The sequence below is a fragment of the Chiloscyllium plagiosum genome, unplaced genomic scaffold, assembly GCF_037043375.1.
Source record: "Chiloscyllium plagiosum isolate Xiang-an unplaced genomic scaffold, Cpla_swu_hap1 HiC_scaffold_12, whole genome shotgun sequence".
In the NCBI taxonomy this organism is placed as follows: domain Eukaryota; kingdom Metazoa; phylum Chordata; class Chondrichthyes; order Orectolobiformes; family Hemiscylliidae; genus Chiloscyllium; species Chiloscyllium plagiosum.
Window position 1 is genome coordinate 105,497,185 of NW_028270150.1, and position 26,399 is coordinate 105,523,583.

Genomic DNA, 26,399 nt, shown 5'->3' on the forward strand with positions numbered 1-26,399 from the left:
GAAAAGGGTGCTGCAGATGCTTAAAGAACTAAAGGTAGATAAATCACCTGGATGGACTACACCCCAGAGGTCTGAAGGAAATAGCTTTGGAGATTGTAGAGGCATACATGATGATCTTTCAGGAATCACACTGGAACCGGGAAGGGTCCCAGAGGACTTGAAAATGGCTCGTGCAGTACCTCTGTTTAAGAAGGGAGGGAGACAGAAGACTGTTAGCCTGATTTTGGCCATTGATGAAATTTTAGAGTCCACAATTAAGGATGAGATTGTGGAGTACTTGGAAGTGCTCAGTGAAATAATGCTGAGTCAGCGCAGCTTTGTGAAGGGTGGTCATGCCTGACAAATCTGTTAGAATTCTTTTGAGGAGGTCATGAACAAGTTAGACGAAGGAGAGCCAGTGGGTGTGATCTGGTTGATTTCCAGAGGCCTTTGAAAAGGTGCCGCACTGCTAAATAAGAATGCATGGTGTTCGGGGCAAAGTACTGGCTTGGATAGAGGATTAGCTGTCTGGCAATAGGCCAGTGCATAATCCAGCCTTTCTCATGATGGCATTTGGTGACTAGTGAAGTTCTGCAGGGATCATTGTTTGGACCACAACTGTTCACATTATATGTTAACACTCTGAATGAAGGAACTGAGGATGTTGTTGCTAAGTTTGCAGAAGATACAAAAATAGCTGGAGGAGCAGGTAGTGTTGAAGAAGTGGGGAGGCTGCAGAACGACTTGGACAGGAGAGTGGGCAAAGAAGCAGCAGATGGAATACAATGTTGGAAAGTGTTGAGGTTGTGCAATTTGGTAGGAAAGAATAGAGCTATCTGTTACATAAACTGAGAAAGGCTTCAGAAATCTGAAGCAGAAAGGACTTGGGAATTCTTGGCAGATAGGAAAGCAAATGCAATGTTGGAATTAGTTTCAAGAAGGCTGGAATACATCAACAGAGGTGTACGGCTGAGGCAGCATAAGGCTCTGGTCAGACTGTGTTTGGAATATTGTGAGCAGTTCTGGAGCCCAAATCAAAGGAAGAGTAGGCTGGTGTTGGAAGGGGCCCAGAGAAGGTTTACAGGCATGAACCCAGGGATAAAGGGATTTTCATATGAGGAACAGTTGAGAACTCTGGGTCTGATGAAGTTTAGAAGGTTGAGGGGCGTTTCAATAAAACTTACGAATACTGAGAGCTCTGGATAGAATGGATGTGGAAAAAATGTTTTCATTAGTAGGAGAGTCTCTGATCCAATGGCGTACAGCCTTAGTGAAGGGACAACCTTTTTGAACTGAGATGCGGAGTTTCTTCAGCCTGAGCATGGAATTCATTGCCACAGAAGGCTGTGGAGGCCAAGTCTTTGAATGTATTTCAGACAAGAGAAACGTGAGTTTTTGATTAGTATGGGAATCAAGGGTTACAAGGAGAAGCCAGGAGAATGGGGTTGAGAAATGTATCAGCTATGATCAGATGGCAGAGCAGATTTTGAGCTATATCGCCTAATTCTATTTCTATATCTTATGGTCTTTTGGTCTTATCAGCAAAATCTAGAGGTTGGGACTCTACTCACTGGAGTTTAGAAGAATGAGAGGTGATCTCATTGTAACATTTGGGATTCTTAAGGGGATTGAAAGTAAATGCTGAGAGGATGTTGCCCCTCAGAGTCGAGGACCTGGTCTCAGAATAAAAGCGCACCTATTTAAGACTGAGATAAAGAGGAATTTCTTTCTCAGAGCATTGAGAGTCTTTGGAACTTCTTGCCACAGAGAGCAGACTCCGTGTATATTTAAGGTTGAGATGAAAGGAAATCAAGGGGAAAGGGCAGAAAAATGGGCGTGAGGAATGTCAGATCAGCCATAATCTTAATTAATGACCTAGCAGACTCAAGGGGCCAAATGACCTATTCCTGTTCCTATTTCTGATGGTTGTGCAAGTTCTCCTTTCCTCTGTGATTTTAGTAACAATAGTGTCCGTGAGCATTAAGGTATATCCAACACTCTGGCACCACGACTTGGATTATTGACACTATATTGTCTTAATAAATGTAGTTATTACACGAGGTGTTGGCCAGCAACGTTTCCTTCTTACACCTTGTGACCAGTATTAAGCATTTCAGTTGCCATTGCTGTTGTGGTTTTGAAACTTCATGCTGATTTGTTTCGTTTGTTGCAAGTGATGTTGTGTTTGGACCCTGTAAAATCTGTATATTTTTATTTTACTGTATTTTTGATGTAGACTGAAATATGCTGCTCCAGTGCATACACTATCCCAGTGAGACTTGACAACCCTAGGCATGAACTTATACAAGTGGGGAGGTGATGGCCTAGTGATATTGTCGCTGAACTGTTAATCCAGAGATCCAGGTCATGTTCTGGGGACACTAGTTCAAATCCCACCACGGCAGATGGTGGAACAAAAATCTGGAATTAAGAGTCTAACGATGACCATGAATCCATTGTCGATTGTTGGAAAACCCACATGGTTCACTAATGTCCTTCAGGGAAAGAAACTGCCATCCTTACCTGGTCTGGCCGACATGTGACTCCAGGCCCACAGCAATGTCGTTGACTCTTAACTGTCCTCTGGACAATTTGGGATGGGCAATAAATGCTGGCACAGCCAACGAGTTCCATGAATGAATAAAAAAAACACAAGTATGTGTGTAAAAATATATTCACTATTTCCAACAGCACTAAGTCAGTTTACAATGGAAAAAAAAGTACTTCACCCAAAATCTTCACCTAAAATCACTGATCTTTTGCAATTGATTATTGAACATGTTTTTCTTTCTGCTGATTTGGTTTTCCATAAATATTTCTGACTCAACCTGATATTGCATCCTATAAAGGAATAATTTAGTATTTTCTATCATGTTACATGTTTCTTGCTCTCTCATGTACAATTTTTATTTGACCTTTTGTTTAACAGATCTGAAAGGTCTGAAAAGTCTCATTTACTGAATCGAGTGAAAACTGACAGAACTCCACGACTTAAAGAACCATCAGTCAGGCTAACGAAGTATCGGGTAAGAGTAGTGAAAAAGACATGGTTAGTCAGTTCTTTACAACAGATTAACCAGTTAGGTCTGTGTTTTAGAGAAGGAGAGGATATGAGTACATGTGGATCCAAATCCACAATCATGAAGTATGCTGTACACCATCTCATCAAAAGAATGTGTTTAAGTTTCTGGCTGTGCACATTTATTACTCCCAAGTTTGTTTATTTCTCCTAAAATCCAGTATTGCATCCTGCAGTATGGCACTGAATGCTGGACTGACTTGTCCATCTGACATACCATTTGTGCGCTTTCACTTTTCATTAAATTTGAAATATCATTCTGGTTCTCATGCAAGTACCTTCTTTCTTAATATATTGTTACCAAATGTTTTTAGGAAAGCCTGCACAGGGAGTCTTCGGTAGCAACGAAAAGAAAAATAAGAGAAACCTCAGAAGAGCGGTCCAGAAGTTTGCAAAGACCTCTCAAGGTATTTAATCCTGTCTCTACACATTTTAAATCTGCAGTTTATGGTGTAAATTTCTAAGAAGTAACTTCAACATATCTATTCCACATACTAACTGAGATTGGAAAAATAAACCATACCAATGCTTCAGTAAACCAGTTCTGATGAAGAGTCACCTGACTTGAAATGTTGACTGCTTTTTTTTCCACAGATGCTGCCAGACCTGAGTTCCATTGCATTATAGCGCAATGTTTGGCCCTCAATGTTGTGCCGAGCTGTGGAACCAATCTGAAACCCATCTAACCCACACCATTCTATTCTCCTCCATATCTCTATTCTTTAGATTAGATTAGATTAGATTAGATTACTTACAGTGTGGAAACAGGCCCTTCGGCCCAACAAGTCCACACCGACCCGCCGAAGCGTAACCCACCCACCCATTCCTACATTTACCCCTTTACCTAACACTACGGGCAATTTAGCATGGCCAATTCACCTGACTTGCACATCTTTGGACTGTGGGAGGAAACCGGAGCCCCCGGAGGAAACCCACGCAGACACGGGGAGAACGTGCAAACTCCACACAGTCAGTCGCCTGAGTCGGGAATTGAACCCGGGTCTCTGGCGCTGCGAGGCAGCAGTGCTAACCACTGTGCCACCGTGCCGCCCATAATGACCATTTAAATCCCCTTAAAGTTGGTGAGTCTACTACTGTTGCAGGCAGTGCGTTCCATGTCCCTCCTACTCTCTGATTAAAGAAACTACCTCTAACATTAGTCCTATATCTATCACCCCTCAATTTAAAGCTATGTCCCCTTGTGCTAGCCATCACTATCTGTGATGTCATCACTGTCCACCTTATCTAACCCTCTGATTGTCTTATATGTCTCAATTAAGTCTCCTCTCAACCTTCTCTCTAATAAAAACAGCCTGAAGTCCCTCGGCCTTTCCTCGTAAGACCTTCCTTCCATACCAGCAAACATCCTAATAAATATCCTCTGGACCCTTTCCAAATCTTTCACATCCTTCCTATAATGCAGTGACCAGAACTGTGCGCAATACTCCCAAGTGCGGCCGCACATAGTTTTGTACAGTTGTAGCATGACTTCATGGTTCCGAAACTCAATCCCTCTATTAATAAAAGCTAACACACTGTATTCCCTCTTAACAAACCTATCAACCTGGATGGCAACTTTCAGGGATCTATGTACATGGACACACAGATCTCTCTGCTCATTTACACTACCAAGGGTCTTCCCATTAGCCCAGTATTCTGCATTCCTGTTACTCCTTCCAAAGTGAATCACCTCTCACTTTTCTGTATTAAAATTCATTTGCCACATCTCAGCCTAGCTGTACAGCTTATCTATGTCCCTCTGTAACTCAACACTCTTTGGCACTATCCACAACTCTACTGACCTTTGTGTCATCTGCAAACCAGCAACACATTTTTCAGCTCTGATCTCCAGCATCTGCAGTCCTCACTTTCTCCTAATTTACTAACCCACCCTTCTACACCCTCATCCAGATCATTTATACAAATGACAAACCACAGTGGACCCAAAATAGTGGCACACCATCATAACTAAACTCCAGGATGAACATTTCCCATCAACCACCACCCACTGCCTTCTTTCAGCTCGCCAATTTCTGATCCAAACCGCTAAATCACCCTCAATCCCGTGCAAATTCCAATCAAATGTAAACTTAAGAACTGCATGTCCATTGTTTGTTGCATGAATATTTGTATAAACGTATCAAAGCTATTCTTCAGACATTGATGATATATTAGAACATAACGGACTATGGAAAGAGGTCCATTGAAATTCGAAATGTAACCCTTGCTTAGCTTTGTGGATTTACACGTGGAATTGTTCAAGTGGATACTTTTATCACAGCGAATTTGGAGGCAACAAGATGGCACACATTCAATTGCATCTGCTGTTATTAACATGCCACACTTGAAGAGTAAGATAAGGCAGAAAACAAAAGCTTGTGTCAGACACTAAGAACTCAATGCTGTAGGAAGCCAAGAGGAATATAGAACATGCAGAGAAGAATTTGAAAAGGGAGTTAGGAAACCTAGATGGGACAAAAGAATATTGGGAATTAAAATAATGTTGAATCTAAAGATGCCTTATAAAATAGGGATGTAAGAAAAGCTAAGAAAAAGGAGGGCCAAAAGGAGGATCTAAAGGATAACCCATTCATAAGAGATGGTTTTGAATGAATGCTTTGTGACCTTCTTCACAGAAGAGGGGGCAGTGCAGGCATTGTAGTTAAGAAGGAAGACTGAAATATTGCATGTGGTAAAATATGGGAAGGCAGGAAAAATTAAGAAGATTCACATCCTTGAAGGTGGGTAAAACACTAGGACCAGATTTGCCCTACACTCTTAAATAAAACTTCAAAGAATTAGTGGGTCTCAGACCATTATTTTCAGTTTTCACTGGATGCAGATCTGGTTCTGAAAGTTTCGGGGACTTGTGGTTTTGGTTTTAAAATGGAGCAAGGAATGCACTGAATATTTTCAAGCTGGTCAATATCACCTTAGCAGTGGACAATTTATTGGAATCAATTCTGACAGACAGACAGGGTAAACTCACTTAGAAAACCATGGAGGAATCAAGGATAGTCAAAATAAATTTCCTCAGGAAATATAGTTGAGGAATGACTTAAATGAATAACTCAACATCCAGATGCTTTGCAGCATCAAAGAGATTATTATTTTAGAATCTGATAATCAGCGATCAATCAATATCTATCTTAAACATAATTAAAGACTGAGTTCCCACAGCCCTCTGTGATAGAAAATTCCAAAGGTTGACAACCCTCTGAGTAAAAACATTCCTCCTCATCTCAGGCCCAAGTGACATCCCCTTTATTTTTAAATTTTACTCTCTGATTCTAGATTCCCCAAGGAAGAACATCCAACCTGTATATCCTTCAGTTATTTTGTAAATTTTGATTATGTCAACTCTCATTCTTCAAAACTGTACAGAATACAATCCCCGTTTGCTTAATCTCTCTTCAAAGGACAATCCCACTATCCAAGGAACCAGTCTGGTGAATCTTCTATTGTACTGCCTCTATAGTAATAACATACAGCAAAGTATTTATTAACCAACACCTAAGAGACCAGGAGTGTACAAGTTGGTCAAATATTCCAATTGATCAAGACTTCAGTATGCCTGCATTCAAATCTTTTTGCAATAAAGACGAACATTCCATTAATTTTCATATTAGTTTGTTGTACCTGCAAGTTAGCCTTCAGTAACCTGTTGATAAGCATACCTAGAATCTTTTGTACATCTTCATTTTTTGTTTTTACACTTTCCAACCTTTTACCATTAAGAAGTATTCTGCACATCCATTTCTCCTCACATTTTTCCATGTTTTATTCGATCTGCCATATTCTTGCTCATTCACTGTGTGTCCATGTTTTCTTGAAGATCATTTCACGTCATCATCACAACACACATTCCCACTTAGCTTTGTATTCTCTGCAAATATGGAAAGCTTATATTTTGTCTCCACCTCCAAGATATTGATACATATTGTGAACAGCTGGGACCTACACCCTGAAATTTGCAATGCCCCACTCATCGCAGCCTGCCAAAATGAGACTGACCCATTTCATAGAACCTCGACAGTGTGAAAGCAGGCTATTTGGCCCATTGAGTCCACACCAGCCCTCGGGAAAGCATTCCACCCAGGCCCAGCTTACTGTCCTATCCATGTAACCCCTGCATTTACTGTGGCTAATCTACCTAGACTGTGCAACCCTCCGCTCTATGGACAACTTAGCATGGCATGTTTGTTTTCCTTGGAACATTCAGAAGCTGAGGGGGTTTTTGTGAGAGACTTGATGGAAATGGGTGGCAATTTTTCCTCTGCAGAAGTGTGGTGAGAGGGGATATTGACTTAAAGCCAATGATAAAAGGATTGGTATGGGGATGAGCAAACTATTTCCTCCCAGGTGGTGATAGGGGATTGAAACTCTCAGCCTGAGAGAGTAGTAGCAGCAGCAGAAACCTTGAATCTGTGCTGGAAGCTGGGATTAGGCTGGGTATCTCAGCTGACACATGCACAATGGACAGAGGGGTCTGTTTGTGCTTGTATTTTCTTGCATTTTGTAAATATTTTAAATATCTGAAGAGGTATGTGCACACATTTGGGGGAAGAGGGCAAGTGAGTGGTAGTGCATGAATTGCTCCCTAAGAGGACCAGCATGAATACAATGGGTTAAATTACCTGGATTTCCATTGTCTACTTCAATTCTCCTCACCCTTTTGACCTATGCCATTCCCACAAGCTGTCAGAACTCAACCCCGTACCAGCACATTCTTCAATAAAGAAAATCACTGGAGCCCTGACTATAATATGTAAAAGTATTCAGATACCTGCTGATGGTAAATGGAACAAGTTAGATCCTAGAATGAAATACCATTTTGCTTTTTGTTGACCATAATGGTCAATCAATGAACATATTCATGAGGCTGTCAATGTACATAACGGTTTATCGTACATAGGTCTAAAAAAGGAACCATGTTACTGTATATACAAATTATTTGAAACTGTCTGCTTCAAATATCAGCAATAAGGGTTAAATCCTTTTACCCTCAATAGCAACTATACAGATACTGAAACCTCTGGGAAGGGTCATTCTGTCTCCACGATAAAGTTCCCTGTTCATAGAGCTATACAGCATGGAAACAAACCCTTTTGTCAAACTCGTCCATGCCAACCAGATATCTCAAATCTAGTCCCATTTGCCAACACTTGGCCCATAGCCCCCTTAAACCCTTTCTCTTCATATACCCATCCAGATTCCTGTTAAATGTTGTAATTTTACTAGCCTCCACCACTTCCTTTGGCAGTTCAATACTTGTTACTAAACAGCAGAGGCAGACAGCTGTGCAGGTTGACTTCGCTGTTTTTCACCTGCCACATGTTCTCTACTTTGTCTCTTCCTCTTTTTTAAGTGCCATCGCTTTGATTTTTTTTCCCCAAAGTTCCAAAACAATGGAACAGCTTATAAAACAGTAATTACTGCTCCAATAATTTGAGGAAATCCAATACAACACTGAAAAACACCTCAAAAAAGGGAGCAGCCGTTACAGCCACAATTGTTTCCCCATCCTCGACGTTACTTTACCCAGAATCCTCTCCTGACTGAACTTAGTTTCTAGGGCTTTCTCTTGCTGCCATCAGCGAGATTTCAGAGCAAGCATGTCGTTTTCCATACACTCAGCTTCCAGCAGTTTTCTGATTCAGGACGCTTTCCTCTTAAGCCACTTATGACTTTTTCCTGGCCCAGACTGTTTGGGAATTGCCAAGACTAACAGCAGCTTTTTGCTCTGACTGAACAAGCACACTTGTCTGACCTTCTGGATTGTTCACTCTTTCTGTGATACTGGATTCCTTCTACTACGCAACGGAAGGTCTATCCGAGATGCACAGAATTTACTCCAATGTAATGATCCCGCATTAAAACTGCATACATCAGTAAACTCAGGCACCAGTCATAGAACAAATCTAAAACCATGCCTCCCCTCCTTAATTCCCACACTGCAAATCAAACTGAAAACTGCTCATGATTCTCCAAATAATAATGTATCATGAACCTTCATTACTTGGAACCATTTTTTAAAATTAAAAAGCTGCCAAGTATGGTTTATATTTGGTGATATACCTATTCATGTCTGAGTATATTTACTTTGTTTTGTAGGTAATCCTTCCAAGCAGTTTGTTGCAAGATGTTTGCTCTTGGTATTGAATTAATTATATGAACGATGATTGTTATATAATATCTGTATCGTTAGTGAAGCTCGAACCACATGCCCAGGACTATCCCTCTGTAATCAACTTTGTAACTTACTATAACTTCATTCTTCATTCTATGGGTGGCACAGTGGTTAGCACTGCTGCCTCACAGCGCCAGAGACCCGGGTTCAGTTCCCGCCTCAGGCGACTCTCTGTGTGGAGTTTGCACATTCTCCCCGTGTCTACGTGGGTTTCCTCCGGGTGCTCCAGTTTCCTCCCACAATCCAAAAATGTGTAGGTTAGGTGGATTGGCGATGCTAAATTGCCCGTAGTGTTAGGTGAAGGGGAAATGTAGGAGAATGTGTCTGGGTGGGTTGCGCTTCGGCGGGTCGGTGTGGACTTGTTGGGCCGAAGGGCCTGTTTCCACACTGTAATGTAATCTAAAAAGTAATCTAATCTAATCTTTCCTCACAGCTTCAACTCCAGAGGTTGATTTGTGATCAGTTTTATTTTGGGGTCTTGGAATTATCAAAAGATCATTTTTTAAAAACTGTTTTTGGAGCATGGGTTTTTAAGAACATCTTGAACATTTTCTCTGGTCATTCTTGTAATGGGGTAAATGAATCAAGTTAATTGTTGGGATAACAGTTCATGTGAAACTTTTGAGAAGGAACAGGCTAATTTCAGGTTTCATTCTTTTTTTTTCTATTTTCTGAAACCAGGTTAAATAGTTTTATTTACACAGTATGAAGTGATGTCCCTCTCAATCAGATTGCCTTTTACCTGTGGGGGAATGCCAGTTCAGATTGGCCTTAACATTGTTTTAGAACTCAAATGACCTGCCTGTTTCTCAATTCCCCAGGCTGTCACAAGTGCCCACCTTGACTGACTGTTTTTCCAGCACTGCTATCAGTACGTTATTGTAGTTAAACCAACACAAATTCTGTTTTTTGCAGCATTTTACAAAAGAATATCCATCTTCTGGACGAAAGAGAGGCTTGACATTTGAAACCAAGTATCGACGCATATATGGTGTTGGTTTTGGGCGTACTAATCAACGGATATTCACCAAACATTTCAGGGAAGGGCTGAGCAGGAAAAGGAGAGATGAAAGGGTAAGGATTTTTAGGTTTGGAAATTAATTTTTGAACTGCTGGCTGGTGTTTAGTTGATGGAAACTGAAGTTTGACACTGCTGATATAATGTATTTGGCCTTTTATTCCCCATGATTGGTTTATACTTCCTCTTGCTTTTTCCATCCTCTTTGTCCTGTTATATATGATTTTCTCAGTCATAAAGTTGGATGACTTGAGTTATTCCCAGTTATGTAAATTCCTTTCTTAAAAAGACATCAATGTTGTTGAAGGTTGATTGATTAGTTTCCTTTGAACTTCAACAGGAAAAGACAGGGTAGATAACGATAAACTATTTCCACTGGTTGGAGATTCCAGAACTAGGGGCATAGGGTCACGTAGCATCAAAACAGGCTCTTTGGTCCGCCATGTCTACACTGGCTGACAAACACCAAACTGCACTAATCCCTTTTACCTCCACATGATTTATAACCTGCTTCCCCAGCATTTTAAGTACTGATCCAGATGCTGCTTAAAGGTTGCATATGGTACCTCTCAGGCAGCATGTTCCATTTTTAATACCATCTTCTGGGTGTAAAACATTTTTTCCTCTGATCTCCTCTAAACCACTTGCTCCTCAATTTAAACTTACGCCCTCTGGTCTTAGACATGTTTGCCATTGGAAAAGAATTCTCTCAATCTACTGTTTGCGCCTCTCAGTTTTGTATACCTCAGTCAGATCCCCCTCAATTTCCTCTGGTCCAGGGAAAACAAACAAAGCCTATTGAGTGTCTCCTTATACCTGAGAGTTTTCATCCCAGGCAATGTCATGGTGAATCTTCTCTGCAACCTCCCCAGTGCAACCACGTCCTTCCAATAGTGTGGCAACCAGAGCTACACACATTATATTCCATTAGTGCAAATGTTGTAACAGGCTTCCTTGCCACTATATTCTTTGCTCTGCCTAATGAAGGCAAGCTTTCTTCACCACCCTGTTTGCTTGTGCTGACACCTTCAGGGACCCTTGTACTCCCAAGGTCCCTCTGTTCCTCAGTACTCCGCAGGGACCTACCATTCCTTGTGTATATTCTTTTGTTCTCAGACCTTACACTTATCCAGATTAAATTCCATCCGCCATTGCTGTGCCCAGTTTACCAGCTGATTGATATCAGACTGTACCCTGGCACCATATTCATCATTATCAAAAATGCCATCAATTTGCATGTCAACACTAAATTAACTAATTATATGTTCTATATTCCCATCCAAATTATTAACGTACATAACAAACAGTAAAGGTTCCAGCACTGATCCCTGTGATACACTTCTGGTCACAGGCTTCCAAACACAAAAACTACCTTCCATCTTCACCCTTTGCCATCTGCTTGCAAGTTAGTTTTGGATCTCAAGGGCTCCTCTTTTGGACCAACCTTGCTTGTGGAATCTTGTCAAATTCTTTACTGAAGTCCATGGAAACCACATCAACTGCACTACCCTCATCAATATATTTAGTCAGTTAAATTTGCCAGACAGATTCACCTTCTGGCTAATCCATGCTGACTATCCCTGATTAATGCTGGCCTTTCCAACTGTCGATTAATACTGTTTGACAGAATTTTTAAAAAATAATTTCCCTCCCACTGACATCAGACTAACTGGTCTCTAATTACCTGACCTATCCCTGCTGCCCTTCTTGAACAAAGGAACCACATGAGTTTTCTTCCAGTCGTTTGCAACTTCAGCTGTAGCCAACAAAGTTTTAAATATCTCCACTAGGACTCCAGCAATCTCTCCTCCCTTGCCTCCCATAGTAGGTCCTGGGAAGTTTCATTAGGTCCTGGGAAGTTATGCACCTTTATGTCCACTAAAACATCTAATACCTATTCATTAATTTTAACACATTCTTGAACCACACCGTCCCAACTGAAATCCCTGACTACAATGTCTTTCTCCTTGGTGAATGCTGATGAAAAATATTCATTAAAGACCTCACCCACCATTTCTGGTTCCATGCACAGTTTCCCCTTGAGTGTATAATAGGTCCCACTAGTTCCTTGGTAATCATCTTATTGTTAAAATGCTTATAAAATGCTTTTGGGCTTTCCGTAATCTGAACTGCCAAAGATATTTCATTCCCTCTCACTGCCCTCCTCATTTAATTTTTAAGGAAATAGCTACACACAGTATATTTTTGAAGGGCTTCCCCAGTTTTTAATGCACTCTACCTGACATATGCTCTTTTTTTTTTAAAAAATCAAACTCTTGATATCCCTTGACATCCAGGGTCTCTGGAGTTGCCGTCCATGCCCTTCATTCTTAGAGGAGCACATTGATCCTGAATTCTTACTATACTACTTTTAAGTCTTCTGGGTCAGATGGCGTGTCCATCAACTAGAAGAAAGTGAGGACTTTAAGGACGCCTTATCTTCCACCTCAGGACCCTGTAACAACACAGGATTCTGCAAAATGGGAAGCCTTCAGAAATGAGATAACGAGAATTCAGAGAAAATATATTCCTGTTAGGGTGAAAGGAAAGGTTAGTAGGCATAGGGAATGCTGGGTGACTAAAGAAATTGAGGGTTTGGTTAAGAAAAACAAGGAAGCATATAGACAGGATAGATCGAGTGCATCCTTAGAAGAGTATAAAGGCAGTAGGAGTATACTTGAGGGAAATCAGAAGGGCAAAATGGGGACATGAAATAGCTTTGGCAAATAGAGTTAAGGACAATCCAATGAGTTTTTACAAATACAGTAAGAACAAAACGATAACTAAGAAGAGAATAGGGCCCCTCAAAGATCAGTAAGACGGCCTTTTGTGTGGAGGCGCAGAAAATGGGGGAGATATTAAACGAGTATTTTGCATCAGTATTTACTGTGAAAAAGGATATGGAAGATATAGAAAGTAGCGAAATAGATGGTGACATTTTGCAAAATGTCCATATTGCAAAGGAGGATTGAAGCCAATAAAGGTGGATAAATCCCCAGGACCTGATCTGGTGTATCCTAGAACTCTCTGGGAAGCTAGAGAAATGTTTGCTGGACCTCTTGCTGAGATATTTGTTTCATCGATAATCACAGATGAGGTGCCGGAAGACTGGAGGTTGGCTAACGTGGTGCCCCTGTTTAAGAAAGGTGGTAAGGACAAGCCAGGGAATTATAGACCAGTGAGCCTAACATTGGTGATGGGCACGTTGTTGGAGGGAATCCTGAGGAACAGGATGTACATGTACTTGGGATGGCAAGGACTGATTAGGGATAGTCAACTCAGCTTTGTGCATGGGAAATTATGTCTCACAAACTTGATTCAGTTTTTTGAAGAAGTAACAAAGAAGATTGATGAGGGCAGAGCAGTAGATGTGATCTATATGGACTTCAGTAAGGCGTTCGACAAGGTTCCCCATGGGAGACTGATTAGCAAGGTTAGATCTCATGGAATACAGGGAGAACTAGCCATTTGGATACAGAACTGGCTCAAAGGTAGAAGACAGAGGGTGATGGTGGAGGGTTGTTTTTCAGACTGGAGGCCTGTGACCAGTGGAGTGCAACAAGGATCGGTGCTGGGCCCTCTACTTTTTGTCATTTACATAAATGATTTGGATGCGTGCATAAGAGGTACAGTTAGTAAGTTTGCAGATGACACCAAATTTGGAGGTGTAGTGGACAGCGAAGAAGGTTACCTCAGATTACCACATGATCTTGATCAGATGGGCCAATGGGCTGAGAAGTGTCAGATGGAGTTTAATTCAGATAAATGCAAGGTGCTGCATTTTGGGAAAGCAAATCTTAGCAGGACTTATCCACTTAATGGTAAGGTCCTAGAGAGTGTTGCTGAACAAAGAGATCTTGGAGTGCAGGTTCATAGCTCCTTGAAAGTGGTGTCGCAGGTAGATAGGATAGTGAAGGCGGCGTTTGGTATGCTTTCCTTTATTGGTCAGAGTATTGAGTACAGGAGTTGGGAGGTCATGTTGCGGCTGTACAGGACATTGGTTAGGCCACTGTTGGAATATTGCGTGCAATTCTGGTCTCCTTCCTTTCGGAAAGATGTTGTGAAACTTGAAAGGGTTCAGAAAAGATTTACAAGGATGTTGCCAGGGTTAGAGGATTTGAGCTATGGGGAAAGGCTGAACAGGTTTGGTGCTGTTTTCACTGGAATGTCGAAGGCTGAGGGGTGACCTTATAGAGGTTTACAAAATTATGAGAGGCATGGGTAGGGTAAATAGACAAAGTCTTTTCCCTGGGGTCAGGGAGTCCAGAACTAGAGGTCATAGGTTTGGGGTGAGAGGGGAATGATTTAAAGGGATCTCAGGGGAAACTTTTTCACGCAGAGGGTGGTGTGTTTGGTATGCCAGAGGAAGTGGTGGAGGCTGGTACAATTGCAATATTTAAGAGGCATTTGGATGGGTATATGAATAGGAAGGGTTTGGAGGGATATGGGCTGGGTGCTGGCAGGTGGGACTAGATTTGGTTGGGATATCTGGTCGGCATGGACAGGTTGGACTGAAGGGTCTGTTTTCATGCTGTACATCTCTATGACTCTAATGTGGATTTCACTAGTTTCCTCATTCCCCTTCCCCCACTTTATCCCAGTCCCAAGCCTCCAACTCGGCACCACCCTCTTGACCTGTCCATCGTCTTTCCCATCTATCTGTTCCACCCTCCTCTCCGCCCTATCACCCCCCCCCCCCCCCCCCCACACACACACGCACACACACACACCCCTTCATCTACCTATTGCATTGCGAGCTACCTTCCCCAGTCCAACCCCCCCTCCCATTTATCTCTCAGTCGCCCGGTCCACATGCCTTATTCCTGATGAAGAGCTTACACCTCAAACGTCGATTCTCCTGCTCCTCGGATACTGCCTGATCGGCTGTGTTTTTCCCGCACCACACTCTCAACTCAGGTGGGGTGTCCCCAAGGTTACGACAGGAAGTGAGGGATGAGATTGCTGCGTCTTTGGTAATGATCTTTGCGCCCTCACTGTCCACTGGAGTAGTGCCAGATGTTGGAGGGTGTCTTGGTCAAGAAAGGGAATAGAGATAATCCTGGGAATTACCGACCAGTCAATTTTACACCTGTGGACATCAAATTATTGGAGAGGATTCTGAGAGACAGGATTTATGATTACTTGGAAAGCCTTGGTTTGATTAGACAATAGAGAATAGGTGCAGGAGTAGGGCATTCTGCTCTTCGAGCCTGCACCACCATTCATTATGATCATGGTTGATCATCCTCAATCAGTATTCTGTTCCTGCCTTATCTCCATAACCCTTGATTCCACTATCCTTCAGAGCTCTATCCAACTCTTTCTTAAACGAATCCAGAGACTGGGCCTCCACTGCCTTCTGGGGCAGAGCATCCCACACACCCACCTCTCTCTGGGTGAAGAAGTTTCTCCTCATCTCTGTCCTAAATGGCCTACCCCTTATTTTTAAGCTGTGTCCTCTGGTTCAGGATTCACCCATTAGCAGAAACATGTTTCCTGCCTCCAGAGTGTCCAATCCTTTAATAATCTTATACGTCTCAATCAGATCCCCTTTCAGACTTCTAAACTCAAGGGTATACAAGCCCAGTCACTCCAATCTTTCAACATAAGATAGTCCCGCCATTCCAGGAATTGACGTCGTGAACCTACCCTGAATAGCCAGAATGTCTTTGAAACCAGGACTGCACACAATATTCCAGGTGCGGTCTCACCAGGGCCCTGTACAGCTGCAGAAGAGCCTCTTTTCTTCTATACTCAATCCCTCTTGTTATGAAGGCCAGCATGCTATTAACTTTCTTCACTATCTGCTGTATCTGCATGCTTGCCTTCATTGACTGGTATACAAGAACACCCAGATCTCTTTGTACTTAACTTGACTCCATTTAGGTAGTAACCTGCCTTCCTGTTCTTGCCACTAAAGTGGATACATTTATCCACATTAAACTGCATCTGCTATGCATCTGTCCACTCACCTAACCTGTCCAGGTTTTTTTTTTAGATTACATTAGTGTGGAAACAGGCCCTTCGGCCCAACAAGTCCACACCGACCCGCCGAAGCGCCACCCACCCAGACCCATTCTCCTACATTTACCCCTTCACCTAACACTACAGGCAATTTAGCATGGCCAATCCACCTAACCTACACATTTTTGGATTGTGGGAGGAAACTGGAGCACCCGGAGGAAACCCATGCAGACACGGGGAGAATGTGCAAACTCCACACAGAGAGTCGCCTGAGGCGGGAATTGAACCCGGGTCTCTGGCGCTGTGAGGCAGCAGTGCTAACCACTGTGCCACCGTATCACCCTAACGTCCTCCTCACATTTTACCCTGCTTTGTATCATCAGCAAATTTGCTAATGTTACTATTAATACCATCTTCTATATCATTAATATATATTGTAAAAAGCTGCGGTCCCAGCATTGATCCCTCCGGCACACCACTGGTCTCCGCCTGCCATTCCGAAAGGGAGCCGTTTATCACTACTCTTTGTTTCCTGTCAGCCAACCAATTTTCAATCCAAGTCAGTACTTTGCCCCCAATACCAAGCGCTCTAATTTTGCTTACTAATCTCCTATGTGGGACTTTATCAAAGGCTTTTTGAAAGTCCAGTTACACTACATCCGCTGGATCTCCCTCGTCCATCTTCAGAGTTACATTCTCAAAAAATTCCAGAAGATTAGTCAAGCATGATTTCCCCTTCATAAATCCATGCTGACTCTGACCTATCCTGTTACTGCTATTCAGATGTGTCGTAATTTCATCCTTTATAATTGACTCCAGCATCTTTCCCACCACTGAGGTCAGACTAACTGGTCTATAATTTCCTGCTTTCTCTCTCGCTCCTTTCTTAAAAAGTGGCACAACATTAGCCACCCTCCAATCCGCAGGAACTGATCCTGAATCTACCAAACTCTGGAAAATAATCTTTGAGGAGAAAGTGAGGTCTGCAGATGCTGGAGATCAGAGCTGGAAATCCTGAAGAAGGGCTTATGCCCGAAACGTCGATTCTCCTGTTCCCTGGATGCTGCCTGACCTGCTGCGCTTTTCCAGCAACACATTTCCAGCTCTGGAAAATAATCACCAACGCATCCACGATTTCTAGAGCCACCTCCTTCAGTACCCTGGGATGTAGACCATCAGGTCATGGAGACTTATCAGCCTTCAAACCTAACAGTCTCTCCAACACCAATTCCTGGGCAAATATAAATTCCCTTGCCAACAGGGCCACCCCACCCCCTGTGCCCATCAGTCTGTCCTTACGATAGCACGTATAGCCTTGAATATTCATTTCCCAGCAAGCATGGCTTTGTGAGGGGCAGGTCATGTTCAGGATGCAGTGTGACAAAGCATCAAATACAGTTTTCCTCCTTTAATAGTATTTGTGCTCAATACACTAATATTGAGTCCAGCATTCTAGAAATATGTTGTGTTAATCTATCAGTACAAATTCTGAGCAGGACTGAACCATTTCAGCTTAGATTAGATTACTTAGTGTGGAAACAGGCCCTTTGGCCCAACACGTCCACACCGACCCTCCGAACAGCAAACCACCCAGAGCCATTCCTCTACATTTACCCCTTCACCTAATACTACGGGCAATTTAGCATGGCCAATTCACCTAACGTACACATCTTTGGACTGTGGGAGGAAACCGGAGCACCTGGAGGAAACCCACACAGACACGGGGAGAATGTGCAAACTCCACACAGATAGTTGCCCGAGGCGGGAATTGAACCCGGGACCCTGGTGCTAACCACTGTGCCACCGTGCTGCTTACTGTGTCTTTCAGTAGAAAATCACTTCCAATCTGTTTCTGTTTTGATTCCAAGTTTCCATTGATTCCCAATGACCTTCATTATTTCTCAGGCAAGACAATCAATCTACCTTTGCCTTAAAGATATTCAATAACCCCTGCATCCACCACATTCAGTGGCAGAAAGTTCCAAGTGATCCTCTCAAAGAAAACATTTCTCCTCATCCTGCCTTGCAGGGGCAAGTTTTTGTTTTAGGGCAATACCTTGTACATTCATGGAGTTGCCTGAAACATGAACTTTCAAATGTGGAAATTATTTTTTAATTCATCTTTGCAATAGGTTCAGTTTAATTTCTAACTTTGAATTTGGGCTTTTAACGAAATGACTTACAAGATTGTGGGACTCCAGTTGACCTCTTGATTTCATTCTAGGTACTGTTACTGCCTGTTTTTGAAAAAGTATTGTTTTATTGAGTTACGAAGTTAGATTAATATTTGGATTTTACTTAATTCAATATCTCTTCAGAGCCACATGCTTTCCCCAGTAGAAGATATTAGGAGCAGCAGTGGCATTCTGCTTAGTTGACAAATTCCAGTCATGCTTTTGGCTTGAATTCTATTCCATTGTACAGGATTAAACCCATCCCTCTTCTCTCCCCCTGAAATAAATCCCAAAAAAATTGTGGCACTTTAGCAATCAATAACTGTGAAACTTTCTCTCCAATAGGAATTACCCAGCAGTACCACAGACAAGTAACTGACATAGCCATCAGATTATGGAAGAGCGCTGAACAGCAGATGTATTTCCAATGTTAAATCTCTGGAGGACTGCTCGCATTTCAGTTGGAATCGGCCCAAATGGCTATTGCAGACTGCTGTGAATACGCTGTTGTTCAACTTGTTCTATTATAGTTAGTGACAGATCCAATCGTTTTTTTCCAATTACGCTTGATAATCTGGCTGGTGATTAAAACCTTCCACTGTTTTCTAATTAATCTGAATAATAGCCGCCTCTTTTCCCTTCCACACTAGCCTTCAGACAAGGTCTTCCAAGAATAATTCTGAAACATGAACTGCAAGGCAGCAAAACTGCAAATATGAGATAAAACACTGATCTGATTAAATCTTGTCAAAGTAATGATGCACCCAGGTTTAAAATGTTGCTGTGAGAAACCAGAAATATTAATGGTGTGTGATTGAAGGTGGACAGAATGTTTAAAAATTAAACTTGTGTTAAATTTTCTCTGATGTTTGTCATTGGCTGCAGGAGTGCAAGCAGCTGATGTTGCTTGCTGTCCTTGTGAATGGATATACAAGTATTTCCTGTTATTTAAATTGTGGACTTGTTGGCTGAGTTCATTTGCCTTAATTTATCTCAATCTGCTGTTCTGCTTTTGATTTGAACATGCAAATGTGTGTGACCAAATAAATGGTACATTAATATTCTGGTGTAAGATGTAGTTGTTTGGTACTTTGTGTTTTTGTCGATTCCATTTTAGTGAGAATTGTTATCCAGATGTACCATTCTGTGTAGAGTTAGTGGAGGAGATGATTTGACTCAATGTGAGGGGACATTGATGTGAGGAAGAGACAGAGATTTCAGTAAACGCAAAGCTTCCAGTAAAGAGAAAACAAAATGAAACCAGGGCAAACAGTATAAAAGTGCAAGATGATCAAAGCCTAACCAGAGGCAAAGAATAAAGTGAGACAGGAATGGCAGAGTTATTCACTTGTTTTCTCAATGTTCTAAAACTGTCCCTTCGACATAACGAATCTCATTGAATGGTAAGTCCCCTCTACGTGGAGTCTTAAGATGAGGTGTTGCACTTCCAGACTAGGTGTGCATCTGGGAATGTTCCCATTCCTACACATGCTGAACTTTCTTTATTCAGATAGCTGTGCTCAATCTCATCCTGATTTTGTAGGGCTGGATAGCAGTATAAAAATAGTGTTGGAGAAACTCAGGTGCCAGCATCTGTAAGAGGAACTGTTACTGTTTCAGTTCATATGTGACTGTTTCAGAACCTCTATGGTACTCCAGCCGTGCTACAGTTGTACTCATTGATTTATTTCCAAAAAGCAACCTTGGGATGAGGGGCAGAAGGAATTAATTACTCTAATTAAAGTTAATTACATAGGGGTTTTCCTTTCCCAGCTAAAACATCAGTATTGGTTAATAACCATGTAAAAACATACACTTGTTAGTATGTGTTTGGAATCTAGGCAATATTTAATTATTATACAGGTTGAAATGTTAGAATTCAATATCTCACACTTGGGTGGTGTGTACATTTATAGCTCCCCTCCCTTTTTTGAACTTTAATTAGACCAGGCATTTATAATCTTTACTTAGTTTGAATATTGATTATCTTTGAATGCCAAATGTCTATTGGCTTTTGCAACCATTTATATGTTTACAGGAACAAGCGCTTTGTTTTGAATAATTCATTCTAATATTCCTCCCATTCTCTTACTCCTGAACCTGGGGAGAAATAACATTGCTAATGTCAGGTTGGTTTATTGAGTAGGACTTTCTTTAAAAATCTGATCTAGTTTTGTCCAAGAATGTACTCAGATATATGGATAACAAGTTGAAACCTTTCTGACCCATGGTAATGGTTTATCCATGATTTCTTTGTATCTCTAGTGACTTAGATACATGTATTGGGACTGTTCCAAAATTATCTTTCTGATGCCAGCATATCGCCCTCTCCAATCTGCTGCCCATAAAACAGCTCCACAAAACTGAAATTCTTCCTTATGTTTTTCTTTGCAAATTGTCCTCTGGACATCACTGTTGCTTTTATGTGCAGTGATGTGATTAGATGGCAACAGTTTGTTTGTAACTTTCTAACAGTTGACCAGTCAGGTTTTATTTGAACTTGTTTTAGTGGTGATGAATTTCTACAGGTGACAGAAGCAGCTTGAGATTTGTATGAAGACTGTCATTAAACTGTTCTTTCATCACTATGACCACATGTTTGCTATTGATGGATATTAATTCTATTGTCTTTCAGTGAAGTATACTTTGAGCTGCTGTTCTTTAATATATTCGTTTGTTGCATTAAAGTTCCACTGTTTCCACAATCCTATGGAATTGTTTCGTGTACTTTGACTGTCTTTGTCTCATTTAATGAAATTATTACACCATACTGTGTGCCAGTTACAAACACAGTTAGGACTGAAATATGACATTCTTTTGCATGTTATGGGCCAGGTCAAGCACCCCAAAATATAGTAAGGAGATTAGCCTCGACCTTAACTTTTTTATTTATTTAAAGGCAATTATAAGGCGCTATATTCCAGATGTGATTCAATTGGTTCACCAGTGTGCTTTAAGCAAAACACACTTTATTCTTACAACGCAAAGAAGTATAAACAAAAGAAAGCAGCGTATCTTTAACTCTGTTGAAATACTGAAGATATGATTTAACCACTGGTCATCAACTGTTCCAATGTAGGCAACGTTTCATAAACACACCCTTAGCAAAGCAATGTAGCAAAACAGTTTTATTCTCATACTGTCTCGCATTCTAGCAGCAAAGAGAGCTCTACCTGTTCTAGCAGCCAGCTACTAGAAACCTCCTCACTAACTGAAAACAAAACATAAAAGCCTTCCTGGGTCTGTGAGAGCCCTGACCCTGCTCACTTATGAAAGACCCAGGGATACCTCCAAGCTGTTTACCAACTGCCTATCTGAAGGGTACATTCTGATGTTTGTGGCAACATTTATCTGTAAGAGAAACAACAGAGAACACATCTCTGTTAAAGGCACAGTATTGTCTTCTGTTGTGTGAACTTTAAAAACATTTAATCTTTACAAAATACATCCTCACCTTTCAAAATTATCTGTTCAATATATTTTTCTTGCTGATACCACTCCATTTTTGAGCATGTCAATAGGAACAGAAGTAGACCAATCAGTCCTTCAAGCCACTTCTGCCATTCTGGCTGATTTGATGTGGCCTCAATTCCACATTCCTACCTACCCCATTAACAAACATCTGACAAAATAATTCTCATCTCCATCTTTAATGGAAGACACCTTATTTATTTAACTATATCTGTTAATCATAATTTTTCCCATGATTGGCAATATCTTTCAGTTTCCACCTTGTCAAATCCACTCAGGATCTGGTGTGTCTGAATAAGGTGACTTCATATCCTTCAAAACTCTCAAATAATTGCAGGCTCATCCTAAAGCAACATTTCCTCACTTGATGCCCCATATCAGGTCTCTAGATCAGCTGAACCTTGTCTGAACTATTTCTAATGCATTTATATCCTAAAATAAGGATGGCAAAACTGTGCAAAATACTTTAAATAGATTCTCACCGATACCCTGTACAACTGAAGCAAAACATCCTTACTTTTCTATTCTATTCCCCTTGCAATAAATGACAGCATTCCATTCACCTTCCTAATAACCTGTTGTCGCTGCATATTAACTTTTTTTGTATCATTAGTGTACCAGTATGCTCAGATTACCTCTTCATTCAGAGTTCTGTAATCTCTATTTAAACAAGACCACAAGATGGAGCAGCAGATGTAGTCCATTCGGCCCACTGAGTCTCCTTATCTGATGATATGTTGTTTTCTATTCTTTGAGGAGAAAGTGAGGACTGCAGATGCTGGAGATCAGAGCTGAAAATGTGTTGCTGGTAAAGCACAGCAGGTCAGGCAGCATCCAAGGAACAGGAGAATCAACATTTCGGGCATAAGCCCTTCTTCAGGAATGAGGAAAGTGTGTCCAGCAGGCTAAGATAAAAGGTAGGGAGGAGGGACTTGGGGGAGGGGCGTTGGAATTGCGATAGGTGGAGGGAGGTCAAGGTGAGGGTGATAGGCTGGAGTGGGGTGGGGGCGGAGAGGTCAAGAAGAAGATTGCAGGTTAGGAAGGAGGTGCTGAGTTCTGAGTTACAACCCAGATGGCCTCCTTCTTCAAGGACCGCAATTTCCCACCAGACGTAGTCGACGATGCCCTCCACCGCATCTCTTCCACTTCCCGCTCCTCCGCCCTTGAGCCCCGCCCCTCCAACCGCCACCAGGACAGAACCCCACTGGTCCTCACCTACACCCCACCAACCTCCATGTACAACGTATCATCCGCCGTCATTTCCGCCACCTCCAAACGGACCCCACCACCAGGGATATATTTCCCTCCCCTCCCCTATCAGCGTTCCAAAAAGACCACTCCCTCCGTGACTCCCTCGTCAGGTCCACACCCCCCACCAACCCAACCTCCACTCCCGGCACCTTCCCCTGCAACTGCAAGAAATGCAAAACTTGCGCCCACACCTCCCACTTTACTTCCCACCAAGGCCCCAAGGGACACTTCCATATCCGCCACAAATTCACCTGCACTTCCACACACATCATCTATTGCATCCGCTGCACCCGATGTGGCCTCTTCTATATTGGGGAGACAGGCCGCCTACTTGCTGAATGTTTCAGAGAACACCTCTGGGACCCCCGGACCAACCAACCCAACCACCCCGTAGCCCAACACTTTAACTCCCCCTCCCACTCCACCAAGGACATGCAGGTCCTTGGACTCCTCCATCGCCAGACCATGGCAACACGATGGTTGGAGGAAGAGCGCCTCATCTTCTGCCTGGGAACCCTCCAACCACAAGGGATGAACTCAGATTTCTCCAGTTTCCTCATTTCCCCTCCCCCCACCTTGTCTCAGTCAAATCCCTCGAACTCAGCACCGCCTTCCTAACCTGCAATCTTCTTCTTGACCTCTCCGCCCCCACCCCACTCCGGCCTATCACCCTCACCTTGACCTCCCTCCTCCTATCACAATTCCAACGCCCCTCACCCAAGTCCCTCCTCCCTACCTTTTATCTTAGCCTGCTGGGCACACTTTCCTCATTCCTGAAGAAGGGCTTATGCCCGAAACGTCGGTTCTCCTGCTCCTTGGATGCTGCCTGACCTGCTGCGCTTTTCCAGCAACACATTTTCAGCTGTTTTCTATTCTTGCAAAACTGGACAAGTTAACATATTTTTCCACATTATAATCTATCTGCCAATTTTGTGGCCTGCTTATCCTATTTGAGTCCTTTGCAGACTCTTCATGCCCTCTTCACAACTTCCTTTTAGACTCTGTCTCATCAGCAAAAGTTGAAAAACAAACATTTTCTCTATCATCAAAGTCACTGATATCGATCAGAAATCATTGGCGGGGCCCAGCAGTTTGCTATCCTGAAAATGACCCAAATCTCCCAACTCTCTGCTTCCTGTTAGCTAACCAATCATCTACTCTTCCCACCCCCACCCCGCCCTCCTCCCAAACAGTAAATGGTTCACCTCCACCATGACCTTGTTTAATCATATTTGATGTGGCACCTCGTCCAGTGATGGTTGGAAATCTGAGTACAGTGCATCCACTTTGTCCATATTTCATAGAATAATTTCACAGACTCAGCCCATTGAATGTTTATTGTCAAAGCTGTACTCTATCTGCACTAGTCCCACTTCCCTGCACGAGACTCATAACCTTGAATGTTATTCTATTTCAAATGCTCACCCAAGTACTTTTTAAAGATTGTGAGCTTTCCCACTTCAATTATTCTCCCAAGCAGTGCATTCCATCCTCTGGGTGAAAAAGAACTTCCCCTCAAATCCCCTCTAAATCCCCTCTAAACCTCTTTCCTTTCACCTTAAAATTATGTGTCCTTGTTATTGACATCTTGTTCATGTTCCTCGTAATCATACGCACCTCAATCCGGTTCCTCTTAATCCCTACTCTGCTCCAAAGAAAACAACCCAAGCCTACCCAGTCTGTCTTCATGGCTGAAATGCTCCATCCAAGGTACCATCCTGCTGAATCTTCACTGCCTCCTCTCTACTGCATTGCATCCTTCCTGTAATGCACTGACTAGAACTATACGTAGTGCTCCAGCTGTGACCTAATCAAAGTTCTGTGCAGCTCCAAAATACTGTTCCTGTTCTGTGCCACAGTTGATAAAGTCAAGTGTCCTGTATGGCTTCTAAATTATCCTATTGATCTGTTCTGCTGTCTTCAGGAATCTGTGGGCAAACTGATCCTGAACTGGACCAGCCACATAAGTACTCCGGCTACGAGAGCCGGGGCTTGGAATCCTGAAGCACGTAATTCACCTCCTGACACCCCAAAGTCTATCCACCATCTACAAGGCATGAGTGGTGTGGTGTCAGCATCCTTACTTGCCTGGATGCCTTCAGCTCCAACAACACTCAAGAAGCTTGATACCATCCAGGCCAAAGCAGCTCGCTTGTTTGGCACCACATCCACAAGCATCCGTGCCCTCCACCCTCTGTGCCCAATAGCAGTAGTGTGTGCTATCTGTGAGATGCACTGCAGAAAGTCACCAAAAATCTTCAGACTACTTTCCAAGCCTACAACCATTTCCATCTGAAAGGATGAGGGCAGCAGATTCATGGGAATACCACCAACTGCAAGTTCCCCTCGACGTCACTCACCATCATGCCTTGAAAATACTGTACATCACTGTTCCTTCAGCATCTGGAAGCTAGACATAGTGGCTCAGTGGCTAACACTGCTATTTCACAGCACCAGGGGCCCAGGTTCAATTCTATCCTCAAGCAACTGCCTTGTGTGGAGTTTGCACTCTCTTCCTGTGTGTGTATGGGCTCCCTCTGGGTGGTCTGCCTCCCCCCACAATCCAAAGATGTGTAGGTTAGGTGAATTGGCTGTGGGATAGTGTCCTGGGATGTGTAAGTTGGGTGGATCCCCATGGGAAAATGCAAGTTTACTGAGATAGGGATGGATAGGATGCTCTTCAGAGAATCAGTGTGGCCTCAAGAAGCCTGCTTCTGCACTATGGGGGTTCTGTGAAAATAGATTGGAGCAGTTCACAAAAGTAGCTTAGCTCAACCTTCTCCACGCGAGTTAAGGATGGGTAATAAATGTCCACATTTTCAAAAACTATCAGCTGTCACTTCATTGGCATCTGTGTATGTTACTGCATGTAGATGAGCTACTGCTTTTACAGTCAGTACCATCATCATGTGTTAGTCATTCTGATTCTGCAGGGACCAGACATTTAGCAAACCCAGCAGTATACCTGACCCAGCAAAATGTACAGCATATGTACCCAGAGCTGCAACTGATTGTTGCAGGTACAGGGATAAAGCAGGAGATTGACACTAGGTAATAGTGGAGAAAGTGAGGTCTGCAGATGCTGGAGATCAGAGATGGAAATGTGTTGCTGGAAAAGCACAGCAGGTCAGGCAGCATCTAGGGAACAGGAGAATCGACGTTTCGGGCATTAGCCCTTAATAGTGCTCATTTGAAGAGCTGGTGCAGGCATGATGGACTGAATGGGCTCTTTCTACATCATAACAATTCTGTGAAATATCAAGTTGGTGGAAT

At 42.5% G+C, this 26,399-nt stretch overlaps 1 protein-coding gene across 2 annotated transcripts in view; it reads left to right on the forward strand.

The window, feature by feature from the left end:
* The window catches only part of LOC122554874 (BCLAF1 and THRAP3 family member 3-like), a 58,247-nt gene extending 37,138 nt beyond the window's left edge, over nt 1-21,109 (forward strand). For both annotated transcript variants that reach the window (XM_043700228.2, XM_043700227.2), the window contains 4 exons: nt 2,909-3,005; nt 3,373-3,465; nt 10,164-10,322; nt 18,750-21,109. In XM_043700228.2, the coding sequence (XP_043556163.2) occupies nt 2,909-3,005; nt 3,373-3,465; nt 10,164-10,322; nt 18,750-18,779 (379 nt within the window). In that variant the 3' untranslated portion in view covers nt 18,780-21,109. The remainder of the gene's footprint in view (nt 1-2,908; nt 3,006-3,372; nt 3,466-10,163; nt 10,323-18,749) is intronic.
* The last annotated feature ends 5,290 nt before the right edge of the window (nt 21,110-26,399 follow it).